The 12,633-nt window shown below is 36.0% G+C and overlaps 1 protein-coding gene across 2 annotated transcripts; it reads left to right on the top strand.

Annotated features, from left to right (window-relative positions):
* The first annotated feature begins 4,695 nt into the window (after window positions 1-4,695).
* Window positions 4,696-11,188, top strand: rnft1 (ring finger protein, transmembrane 1). Of its 2 annotated transcripts, none has more exons than XM_065258549.2 (9): window positions 4,696-4,912; window positions 5,298-5,734; window positions 5,815-5,891; window positions 6,072-6,172; window positions 6,409-6,562; window positions 6,645-6,803; window positions 8,357-8,422; window positions 9,488-9,589; window positions 10,041-11,188. In XM_065258549.2, the coding sequence occupies exons 1-9, from the start codon at window positions 4,887-4,889 to the stop codon at window positions 10,173-10,175; spliced, it is 1,257 nt and encodes a 418-aa protein (XP_065114621.1). In that variant the 5' UTR covers window positions 4,696-4,886; the 3' UTR covers window positions 10,176-11,188. The 2 variants fall into 2 exon arrangements, with proteins under 2 accessions (XP_065114621.1, XP_065114612.1); XM_065258540.2 differs by having other exon boundaries at window positions 5,295-5,734; window positions 10,041-11,185.
* The last annotated feature ends 1,445 nt before the right edge of the window (window positions 11,189-12,633 follow it).

Here is a 12,633-nt window from a genome sequence, read left to right as displayed (position 1 = left end):
ATATAATTTATTGCAATAGATTATTGTATTATTATACTGTATATTGGATCCATGATAAAAGCCTAGAACTATTTTATAAACAAATGCCATTTTATGCTTGTAAATCAGTTAAGTGATAATGATTGTCAATCACATGGATAGGAATGAGCTGTATAAGATTGACATTTATGTAAGCTTGTTGTCACACCGCTAAAAGCCATTTATTGACCTCATTGAAGGGCGCATGCACATAATCTCCATTACAGATAGCAAAATTTATAAATGTATAAAGATTGTCAGTTAGGGTCTGGTGTATTTAACCGCACACATACACACAGATACACACCTGAGGGCAGGTGATCATCTCCCTCTCTACGAAGCACCACATCCACGAGAGATCAGGTTGTCATGGTAACTGACCTACAAGCTGATTAAGGAAGCTCTGATAGAGAGAGTGTGAGCGTATGATGGTAAAATGAGACATTAGGCTCAGACAAAGAACCACATCAAACGCGTCTTCTTTTTAAACGGCCGAAAATTGGAGCAGAATTTCAATCACAGATCATCAGTTCACATCTTGAACAGCTAAGGCAGCAAGATGTTTAAGGAAATATAATCTTATATCAAAATGAAGGTCATGGGAATTTGATCTTAATGGATATGGATATGTTCTGCTTTGTGTCACTTAGTATGCAATTAGTAATTTGTATGCACATTATATTATAAATAGAGCAGGTATGAATGAATTTAATTGATTTTGTATAAATATATTGCTTTTATGCCATATAAAAATAAACAAAATTAACTAATTATTGTAATTTTAAACTGATCAAATAGAGCATTTATTGAAAAACTATTGGAATTTTAATGTGTTGTGGCATTAACTTTTATAGTAAAACCCTTTGAAACCAGATCTGGCGGAAACTTTATAAACACACACACAAAGCGTACACACCTCTATAAATAACACTGGACTGCCCTTTAATAAACAATGCAGTGATTTGGTAATTCATTGTGGGTCTTTTGTTTTCCCTCTTCCCTTGATATGAGGCGCCATCTGCTGTTAGTAAGTGGAATATACACAATGGCAGGAAATTCTTGTTTTTTTTATATTAAGTACATTACAAACAGGTACCCTCTTTATTAGATTTAAGTTCTGTATATATCTGACAAGATGATTTGTATTTGTATGCAATAGCCTACATCACAATATAAAATTAAATAATGGTATAGCTTACCATTTTGTTTTGTATATATATATATATATATATATATATATATATATATATATATATATATCCATTCTTGGCTGATAGGTAGCAATTTATGTGTCAAGTAAACCTTAATATATGCTACACTTACTGCCTTAACTTGACCGACAACTTTACTTCCAACCTTCTTGTTGAGCCAAATGATTACATGGCGGTGCAGCAAAGGAGAACTGATCTTACAATCACCCCATAAACAGTGCTTGAAGATAATCTTTACTGTATTAATTTAATCTTAAAGCTTTGCCAAACTGTGATTTTTTTCTTTTTACAGTGTGCTCTAAAAGTATGATTCATAAAATTAACAAACTAAAATTTAACTTAAAGGGGACATATCACGAAAATGTGACTTTTTCCCTGTTTAAGTGCTATAATTTGGTTTCCAGTGCTTCAATCAACCTAGAAAATGTGAAAAAGATCAACACAGTAACTTAGTTTTGTTAAACCATTCTCTGCAAGCATGTGAAAAAAAGAGATCATTGAGATTTGGCTCCCCTTGTGATGTCAGAAGGGGATAATGCCGCCCCTTAATCTGCACTATCCAACCACAGCCCTGCCATTTAGTGCAGAGATCTACTTATTTTCATTTAAAAGGACACACACAAAAACAGCATTGCTCACACCTACAAAGTGGCTATTTTAACATGTTATAATAAATGATCTATATGGTATTTTGAGCTAGAACTTCACATGCGTACTCTGGGACAACAAAGATTTATTTAACATTTTAAAAAAGTCTTGTGAAATGTCCCTTTAAAAAGTAGTGTATTGTTATTCGCACACAATATCAAACTAAAAGGCTTTTTTTGCAAGTTGGAATTAGCAAACATTTTACAATAAAAAAAAACATAGAACAAGTTCCATGAAATAATGTGTACACTGTCTTGCTGTCAAGCTTAGTAAAAGAAATCCCCCCATTTTTTAATTCATGCAGAATATCGTGCAGATAAACTTTCCTTTTGGTGGCTTTAGTACAGGGCAGTGCCAGAAAACATACTCCTTTAAAGGGATAGTTTACCCAAAAATGTAAATTCTGTCATCATTTACTCACCCTCATGTTGTTACAAACCTGTATACATTTCTTTGTTCTGATGAACACAAAGGAAGATATTTTGAGAAATGTTTGTAACCAAACTGTCCGTGGGCCCCATTCACTTTCATAGTAGGAAAAAAGAATGGAAGTAAATGGGGTCCATGAACGGTTTGGTTCATCAAAACAATGAAATGTATATAGGTTTGTAACAACATGAAAGTTGTAAATGATGACAAAATTTTCATTTTTGGGTGAACTATCCCTTTAAATGATCATCCTTCAAGTGTACCGCATGTTTTTAAAGCATCATGCTTGAATACGGTAATTGATGATGTCTAAACAACAAAAGGAAATAACCATCATATATATTGAGGACTATGCAAACTCTCCATTCTCAAATGATTACATTGGGTTACATAATTTTTTTCTACGCAATGTGTTTCTTTACGAAAACAATTTGTTTATCATCTTGCTTAGTCTCAGCACATAAATCTAACTGCTGTCAGATTAAACACTAATTTTGCTAAAACAGATTCATTTGTACAGTACTTCCAACAGTTGTCATTATCACAAGCTTTAGTTTTAGGCCTAAAACATCAATGTAAGTGCAAGACAACAGTTCCAAGTAAACCTGAATAAAAGTTAAGAAATGAGGGCATAGTCCATTTTGAGTGATTGAAAAGCATGTTATTATGTACATGTCCAATGCAGAAAGACAGACAGTAAGGTTAATATTCAGTTGCAAGGGTCATGTGAGAAAAATACAAGTGGGGATGTTAAGATGAGCTGGACTTTGAATTGTTATATAGATATGTTTTTTAGGGGCAGGTACCTTGTGGCTAAGTGATATATATTATGAATCAGAACTAATGCACTAAGTTAACCATGAGAGCTCCAGCTGACCAATTTATAGTGGCCAAGAAAAATAAAAAGATTGATGCCATGAGGTTACTATCAATCATTCACAACACTGCCAGCTAACCTAAAAGCAGGTGAGTGTATTGTCAGCATATAAATGGATGATATTTTTGCAGTCGTTAATTAAAGTAACTATATATGAAGAGTTTGGTTCCAAAACAAGTTTACTCCGTTTTTTACATTTTTCAAAACTCTCGTTTTTTGTGCATTCCAATTAATATCAATCAAACTGCACACTGCAAAAAATTATTTTCAAGAAAAAAAATCGTAGTATTTTTGTCTTGTTTTCAGTAAAAAAATATATTAAATATCTTAAATTAAGATGCTTTTTCTTGATGAGCAAAACGACCCAAGAAAATAAGTCAAATTAAAGTGATTTTGTGAATAAAACAAGCAAAAAAATCTGCCATTGGGGTGCGCAAAAAAAATCTTGAAAATTTTCTTAAACACTAAATTCAAGAAAAATTCAAGAAAAAATTGCTTACCCCATTGGCAGAGTTTTTAGCTTGTTTTATGCACAAAATCACTAAAATTTGATATTTTTGGTCTAAAAACTAGACTTATTTTCTTGGGTCGTTTTACTCATCAAGAAAAAAACTTGTTAATTTAAGAATTTTTAGATATTTTTACTGAAAACAAGACAAAAGTACTAAGAATTTTTTTTCTTGAAAATATTTTTTTGCAGTGTTGGTTTTGATTTATGTCTTAATGACTTTCTTACTTAGTGTTTTTGTCTTGTTTTCAGTAAAAATATCATTAAGATGTATTTTCTAGATGAGCAAAATGACCTAAGAAAATAAGTCTATTATTTAGGCAAAAAAATATAAACTTTAAGTAAATTAGTGCTTAAAGCAACACTATGTAGTTTCCATGTAAAAATGACTTACAGCTCCCCCATGTGGTTGAAAAGGGCAACAGTGCCTGGTATCAGACACTCTTCTGCAGGCAGGGGGAGGGGCAGAGCTGTGTTTCCTACCCTCCACCGCCACTTTCAGAGTGTGCTTGTAGCAGCTAGGAGGCTGCTCAGGTTGCAGCAACTGTACAATTTGTCCAGTTAAAAGTTGTTCTATCACTGAAATAATTTTAGAGACATTATTTAAAGGTAAAAAAAACTACATAGTGTTGCTTTAAAACAAGCAAAAAATCTGCCAATAGAATAAGAGATTAAAATAAGTTAACTTTTTTCATAAACACCTAATTTAAGATTTTTTTCTTATTCCATTGTCAGATTTTATTTTTTTAGTCAAAAAACTAGACTTATTTTAAGTAGCACAATAAAAAACATTAATAATAAACATGTTTGACCAAAAAAATAAGACGAAGTTATCTCGTTTTAGGAACCAAACTCTTCGTATGCTTACTAAATTGTTTAAACATATGTAAATATATACGGTTACGATCTCTTGTTGACTTTCTGAAGTCTTTTATGCAATGAAATAGCAGGTTTTACAGAAGTCTTTTATTTTGAAAAATCAATGATGAGGACTTTTCTTTTGTTACTGCGCGTCATGTTGTTGAGCCCAAAGGTTCCTTTTTAGTAGGTCAGATGGTTCCCGGAACAATGTATTGCTGAAACCAAACTCGTATTTCTGATGAGCTGTTTTAATCATTACATTTTTAATTTACTTATTTTTTTTGGATTGTCGAAGCACATCCATAGTTTGTAGTATGGAGACCGGTGTTTTGCCATGAAACTCCGCGCGCAGTATGACAGGTAGCTATTTCTGTGCGGTGGGAGCACAAAGACATTTACCTTTAGACTCATTTTATGTTTTCTTTATTTAAAAATCAAAAATGTAATGTTTGAGATACAAACCAGAGCGCAAATCTATTACTTATCAGAGTTTATCCCTAACGACAGCTAACGTTATCCATGTTTGTAAAGTGAAGTGACTACGGATTTTGGCGAATGATTACCATTTGTAAACCTTCATGGTTAATTTGTGGTAACAATTTTTTTTCTTCTTCTTTATTTGTAGTAAAGTTTGCTCTTTAAATAATCCCACGTATAGCTTTTGTGTACTTTACAAACATAGGCCTACTGTAAACACATACCGTACGTTACGTTGTTATTAATATGTTCATTTTTTCCAAAGCAGAGCAGCATATATCGAATCCAGAAGAACGCATAAACCGAGGGATTCACCTGACCCGATGCAACCCGAATCGAGCCCACACAACGGGCACGGGCTGTCATTAACCCTGCAGCCGGAGCTGCTCGCCCGGATGCCGGGTGCTGGAGCTTCCGGCGGACCGGAAACCGCCGAGACCGTCCGAGTTCCAGTCGCCAACTCGACGAATGGACGAGGCGCGACATCGCGGAGGCCGAGAGCAGCCAGCCACAGCCATAGTCACTCTCACGGGCACACGCACATGCACGAACATGATCACGAGTCCGAGAGCGGAGAGTCGGACCTGGAGTCTGGAGAATCCAGTAGCTCAGTATCGGAGCTCCGTTACCTTTTGCGGTGGGTCAAGAAGAGTCTTCCCTTCATAGTCATCCTGGGTGCGAAACTGATCCTTCAACACGCCCTGGGTGAGTTGTTTGTGAGAACAGGTGTTTGATCTGGGTGAAGTTCATGACCCTTGACCCCTTGTTGGTTTCTTTTCCCTTAGGTCTGGCTGTTGCAGTTGGCCTGTTTACTACTTTTATGTATGTCAACAAAGGCATTCAAACCCAGGTCTTTCTTCATGTAAGTTGCACCGCGTTCAACTGCATATTGTGTAAAATGTCATGGGTTCGAACCCTATTGAACACCCTAAGTCACTTTGGATAAAGCATCTGCTCAATGCATAATCTACATGAATATGTAAATAGGTTTTAATACTGTATTGTAAAGCATCTAATGCTTAATTGTGTTTACTTTGTAAAGGAGCGAAGGACGAAGCGGCAGTGTCTCTGGCTCTTGTTGTTCCTCATAACCTCCAGTCTTCTACTGTTCTTCACTTTTTACACTCAGTCACTTTACCGCTGGTTGGTATTTTTGACTATATAATGCTTGAGCTCAAACTCCACTGTAACGTGTTATGGCACAGTCAGCTTGAGGCTATTTACACCACAGGAAAACATGTGATGTAGACTAGCGGGTTGACATCTTGACCTCTTGCCAGATGTTTTTTTTTAGCTCAAACTTTGACTGTTACTCTAATACTATACAGTATTACTGTATTACTACAGTAGTCTAATGTGAATTTTTTTTTCTCTTTCAGCCTCATCTTTGCCAACCCAACAATAGATTTCCTAAATTTCTGGGAGGTTTTGTGGTGCGTCGGTGTGACTAACTTTACTGTGAAGTTTGCCTTCATGGGGCTCAAGTGTTTTATTCTTTTGGTCCCCGCTCCCCTCATGGCGTATCGGCGAAGGGTAAGCATGGTGCTTTTTGTCAAATCAATTGGTTTGCACTGATTTCATTGGAGCTTAACCGTATGTGTCGTGTTGTTCGCAGGGTCAGTGGTATATGTTTCTGGAGGAGGTCAGTCAGGTTTATCAGGCCATTGCTCCTGTGCCGCTATGGTTCCGCTATTTGGTCAGCTATGACGAGATGGAAAACTCAGTGGGTTTGACTCTGGGAGTCCTGCTGGCCTTGCTCTACCTCATAATGAAGGTGGGAATAAGAACGTGTTTTTAGACACTAGCTGTGTTTTCATTACCCATTACCCATTTTAGACACTAGCTGTGTTTTCATTACCCATTTTTACCCATTAAAACCGAATCCAGATTTTTTGGGTTCGGCCGAATACCGAATCCACTGTTTAAGATTCATCCAAAACCGAATACCGAATCCTACTCGCATCCTTATTCCATTAACACCGTAAAACACATTAATGAAGTAAACAATGTCCACAGCAGTGTATTTTTCATTTTATTTAATTTTAACTGTACATTATGCCAGGATGACAAGTTGGAAAAACTATTTTGACAATTACCATAAGCCTATGCATAATGAAAGCGATGCGTTGCGACACGCTCGTTTTTCCAATAAGCAAGCAGCTCCGTGCTGAAAACCGGCGCTCAGAAATATTCAACTTTGAGTGAGAAGCTCCGCTCGTCAATGTCAGTTTTCACACGGCCGTCCAATTACAGTGGAGGAGGGGCGGGACATTACCACAGCAACCAACCGGCTCACAGCTGAAGCATCACAGCTACCAAGCGCTCGGCTGAAAAACAGCTGGCATTTGACGTCCTCAAGACGTTTTCAGCCGTGTTTAAAAGTTTTGGTGTGTCCAGCCCCTAAGGCTCACCGAAAGAAAAAGCTCATCTCCACGTCAGCACCCGATGTGTGTAATCAACGGCCGCGTGACGTCGACCAGCGTAGCGCAAGCCTAGGATTCGGTTCGGTGGAAAAAAAATCTAGGATTCGGCCGAACCCGAACCCCATCAAAAGCCCAGTATTCGGCCGAATCCGAATCCTGGATTCGGTCCATCCCTAGTTTTAAGTGCAAACACTGCAAAAAATTATTTTCAAGAAAAAATTGTATTAGTATTTTTGGCTTGTTTTCAGTAAAAATATCTAAAAATTCTTAAATGAAGATGCTTTTTCTTGATGAGCAAAACGACCCAACAAAATAAGTCTAGTTTTTAGACCAAAAAGACCAAATTGAAGTGATTTTGTGCATAAAACAAGCAAAAAAAATCTGCCACTGGGGTAAGCTAATTTTTCTTTCATTTTTCTTAAATTTAGTGTTTAAGAAAAATTTAGCTTACCCCAATTTTTTTATTTGCTTGTTTTATGCACAAAATCACTTAATTTTGATATTTTTGGTCTAAAAACTAGACTTATTTTCTTGGGTCTTTTTTCTCATCAAGAAAAAGCATCTTAATTTAAGAATTTTTAGATATTTTTACTGAAAACAAGACAAAAATTATAATAAATTTTTTTCTTGAAAATATTTTTTTTGCAGTGAAAGGTCATGGGTTCGAACCCAGGGAATACAAATACTGATTAAAAAATGTAATGCACTGTAAGCCGCTTTGGATAAAAAATATATAAAATTGGGCCAATCGAAACACCCCAACTCCCATATATATCGCAAAAAGATGTCAAGGTTATATTATGTAGGATGATTTTGTAGAAACATTAAATCACAAAAAAATGACTTCAGCTTGGTTTTCACAGATACTGATCTGCTTTAATTCTTTCCTGTCTTATGTCTCCAGCTTTTAGGATTGTACGGACAGTGGGGATCGTTGCACAAAACACTACAGGCTTTTTTCAGTTATGAGGTATGAGGTCACGGAAAATTACATTAAACTTTACATAACCTGATGTGGCTATCATCACATTTTTCGCAATAATGGGCAGTCGTGGCCTACTGGTTAGAGAGTTGGGCTTGTAACAAGCAAGACACCTGTCCTCCATTGCTTCCTGGGCACTGCAGTGATAGCTGCCACTGCTCAGGGTGTGCGTGAATGGGTTAAATGCAGAGGTCACATTCCAAGCATTGGTCATTACGTCACTTTTTTCAACCCAGAGGTTATCCTATAATCAGCGTTCCCACAGGTCCTTGAAATCCTTGAAAGTTAGTGAATCTGGGGGGAAAATTCAAGGCCCTGGGAAGTTTATGAAAATATACATGCATAGATACAGGTCATTGAAAGTGCTTAAATCTATTTTATGCAAGAAGTTTTCTGGGAAAAAAAATCCATATTATTCCCTGTGTATTGTAAGATAATAATATAAAAATTCTAGCCTTTTAAGCACGCGTGCTAAACTGTTCGCTTTAAATGCTTATATCTTCTGTATGCGAATGTTGATTCATACCAAAATGCTTTATTGCATAGTTGTGTTTGACACATGAAAACGTCTCGGGTTACGTATGTAACTGTTGTTCCCTGATAAGGGAATGAGACGCTGCGTCTCCCTTGCCATACTTCCTGCGTCCCTATAACGCCATCTTTGGCAAAATTTCAGATAGCGATACACTTCCTGGCTCCTGCGTCACCCTGTCTTTGTCGTTAAGCCTCACCATTGGTTGAATTTAATATACACATTCAGACACACTTACCCCTGGAGGCGTCCCCGAAGTGTCACCGCAGTGACGCAGCACGAGTTCCCTCGGAAGGGAACTGTAACAATGTATCTTAAAAGGTAACACGATGTAACCTTGCTCTCACTTGAAATGTGTCCCGACATTTATTTAATTAATTTGGTGGTTTTGGACCTGGAAAGTCCTTGAAAGGTCCTTGAATTTGAAGTTAACCAAGGTGTAGAAACTCTGTATAATATTTGACTTGAGCCTAATAATCACATTATACAGAAATATAGTTTACAAATTTCTCTCTTTATAGGTAAATGGAGCCCCTGCCACTTCAACTCAATGCATGGAGGCTGGCGACATTTGTCCAATCTGTCAAGCTGACTTTAAACAGCCTCGGGTTCTCTTGTGTCAGGTGAGCACCAAATCTGCTTTTAGTTACAGCGCCAACCCCATAACCTCCCAGGTATACTATTACTGTCGTAAAGCAATGCTTAGCCCACACAACACTATGAATTATATACACTTGGAGTTAAACACCAAGCCTTCAGTTTACAAATAAAAAGAGCTATTTTTTTATAATACAAGTTCAGAGCTAATAAAATGCATATCCAATGGCATTTTTTCTGCAAATACATCCATTATGTTTTAAAGCTTTGGGTAGCTAATTATTATTCATGAACCCAGCAAATAAGAATTATAGTGTGCCCCGCCCACTTGTCAGATCATTCCTGTGCCCCTTTTTTATACATTCTCAACTCTTTAGCATGTATGTTTTACGCCCAACTTGCAAACGCCTCTGGCGACAATATCACATACCTCGCATAGTTACAAGTGTTTATGTAAAGTGTTATTTTGCCCACCAGCATATCTTCTGTGAGGAATGCATCTCTCATTGGTTCAACCAGGAGAAAACCTGCCCGCTCTGTCGCACGGTTATCACAGACAAGGTGCATAAGTGGAAAGATGGCGCGACATCGTCTTATTTACAGATTTACTGACCACGCTGCTGACCTACGAAATGACAACAAAGGATGAATCCGAATGATATGGGGGTGGTTCAATTCAAAGTCTCTAGTTTATGAGACTACTGTGTTGACTGCAGCACTTGGTAAAGGGTAGTAGTTGTGGGGTTAATTTTTTGGTATCTCCAAGGGATATTTGTATGCATTAATCTTGTCAGAAAGACAAGCGTATTCACCAGCTCTTCGTATTATTATTATTATTATTTTTGCATGTGGAATTTCCTCATTTTTAGTTGTTATATGTAATATATATAGAAAATGGTATTTCTAGCCATTTCTGGTTTTACAAATTTTTGTCTTTCTGGGCACAAGCAGAAAGACAAACTTTTTTCTAATATGGGAGAAATAGATATTGTATTTGTGAAAAATCAAAGTTTTTGCTCCTTAAATGTATTTTTGAATATATTTCTTTTTTTCATAAATACTGGGTCTTTTCTCTTTTATATGAGAAATCTTTTTTCTCACATAGTGTTATTTTTATCTTTGTCTACATTGAAGGAGTCTGGAAAATGTTGATAGCATTTATAAACTATTTATCTCATTTGAAGTATTCTGATTTGTTCATTAATAATCTGTAGGGGGTGTAAACGTGTTTAACATTTCAGGATATTATTTCTACTACTGATTTGTTAGAGGATATAACATTAAAATGTAGAAATAGAATTTAATACCAATGCATCAACAAAACATTACTGTACATGCTAAATGCATTATTCAATCTATGCAGATGGTATTTTTCTATTTATGTTACATTTACATATTTGTAATAAACCAAAGAGTTTGAAAATATTGATACGGTATGTACAGTACAATATATTTTTATTGCACATCAATTTCATATCAAGCAAGAGGACAGGCCAAATAAATAGTTTCTGTTAAAACTGTTAAAACGTGTCCTGTCATTAATCCAGTTTCATTCACCACATTGTAAAAATTAGATCAATTCAACATATATTTTATGTTACTTTAACTTAACAGATAAAGTTAATCAATTTCAACTTGTTTTTAAAAGTTTATAATGTTAACTTATCACAAGTCAACAAAAGTAGGTTGAATTGACTTAACCAAGTTGTTGCATAATTTTTTGCAGTGCAGAAATTTGATATAAGCAAACATCAGTTTCATTCATAATAAATCAATATTTTATTCTTCATTTCTTTCTTTTTTTAATGAAAGGCGCCACACAACATCACAGCAATTCAAGCATTTCAAATGTTATGTGTATGAGCATTTCAATTTATACAACACTTTTATCCCTGATGGAGATGTTTCCGAACACGTCTAAACAAATCTGGATTAACCATGAGTTTCTGACACACATTAGATACTTTCTGAGGCACACCATATTGCATTTGTAAAGAAACGTCATAACTAGAGTGTTAAAAAGACCATTAACACTTAGCACCAAGTTATGAGGATATATATGAGTATGAGTCTTAAAGGGGACATATCATGAAAATCTGACTTTTTCCACGTTTAAGTGCTATAATTGGGTCCCCAGTGCTTCTGTCAACATAGAAAACGTGAAAAAGATCAACCAAGTAACTTAATTCTCTGCAAGCATGTGAAAAAATACAGGTCATTGAAATTTGGCTCCCCTTGTGATGTCAGTAGGGGATAATACCGCCCCTAATCTGCACTATCCAACCACGACACTGCCATTTAGTGCAGAGATCAGCTCATTTGCATTTAAAATGACACACCACAAAACGGCTCATTTTTGCTCACACCTACAAAGATCAATTTTAACATGCTATAATAAATGATCAATGAGGTATTTTGAGCTTAAACTTCACATGTGCACTCTGGGGACACCAAAGATTTATTTGACATCTTAAAAAAGTCGTGTGAAATGTCCCCTTTAATATTCTCACATGATTGATAAACCACTAATAGAAGATTATTGTTAAATAGTTGTTTTAAACCCAGGCTGTAAATATACTGTGATTATAGGGGCTAACTTTTTTTAGCTCATCATGTTGTCAAAAGTGATACATGAAAACAGTTTCATCTCATTGGTAAAGCCATTAATGCCAAATTATGGACATTAGCTACTTAGCGAGTGTTGCATAGGTTTAAACTGTCAGTATTAATGTATGCAAAGGCAAAACACGATGCTTCCAAAGTCAAAATAGAGGCATCATAATTTAATCATGCACAGATTTTAAAATCAAGAGCTTTCAGATATGAAGCCATTAAAGCGCTCTTAACCGGCACTGCACAGCAGGCTGTTGTTCATCAATAGGCACTGCAGTTGACAGTACTATATGAGCAAAGAGCTTGATATTCGATCAGGTCAACACATAGCGAGTCACACAGCCAATTTTGAGACTGATGAAAACTGTTTCAAACTCCAGACAGTTCAATCACAGCAACAGCCTCCTAATGTCCAACCACAATTACAACAGAGATGAGAGGAAGCAAGGTTAACATC

This window comes from Paramisgurnus dabryanus, chromosome 10 (genome assembly GCF_030506205.2).
Source record: "Paramisgurnus dabryanus chromosome 10, PD_genome_1.1, whole genome shotgun sequence".
In the NCBI taxonomy this organism is placed as follows: Eukaryota; Metazoa; Chordata; class Actinopteri; order Cypriniformes; family Cobitidae; genus Paramisgurnus; species Paramisgurnus dabryanus.
This window is presented reverse-complemented; position numbering and strand designations above follow the sequence as displayed.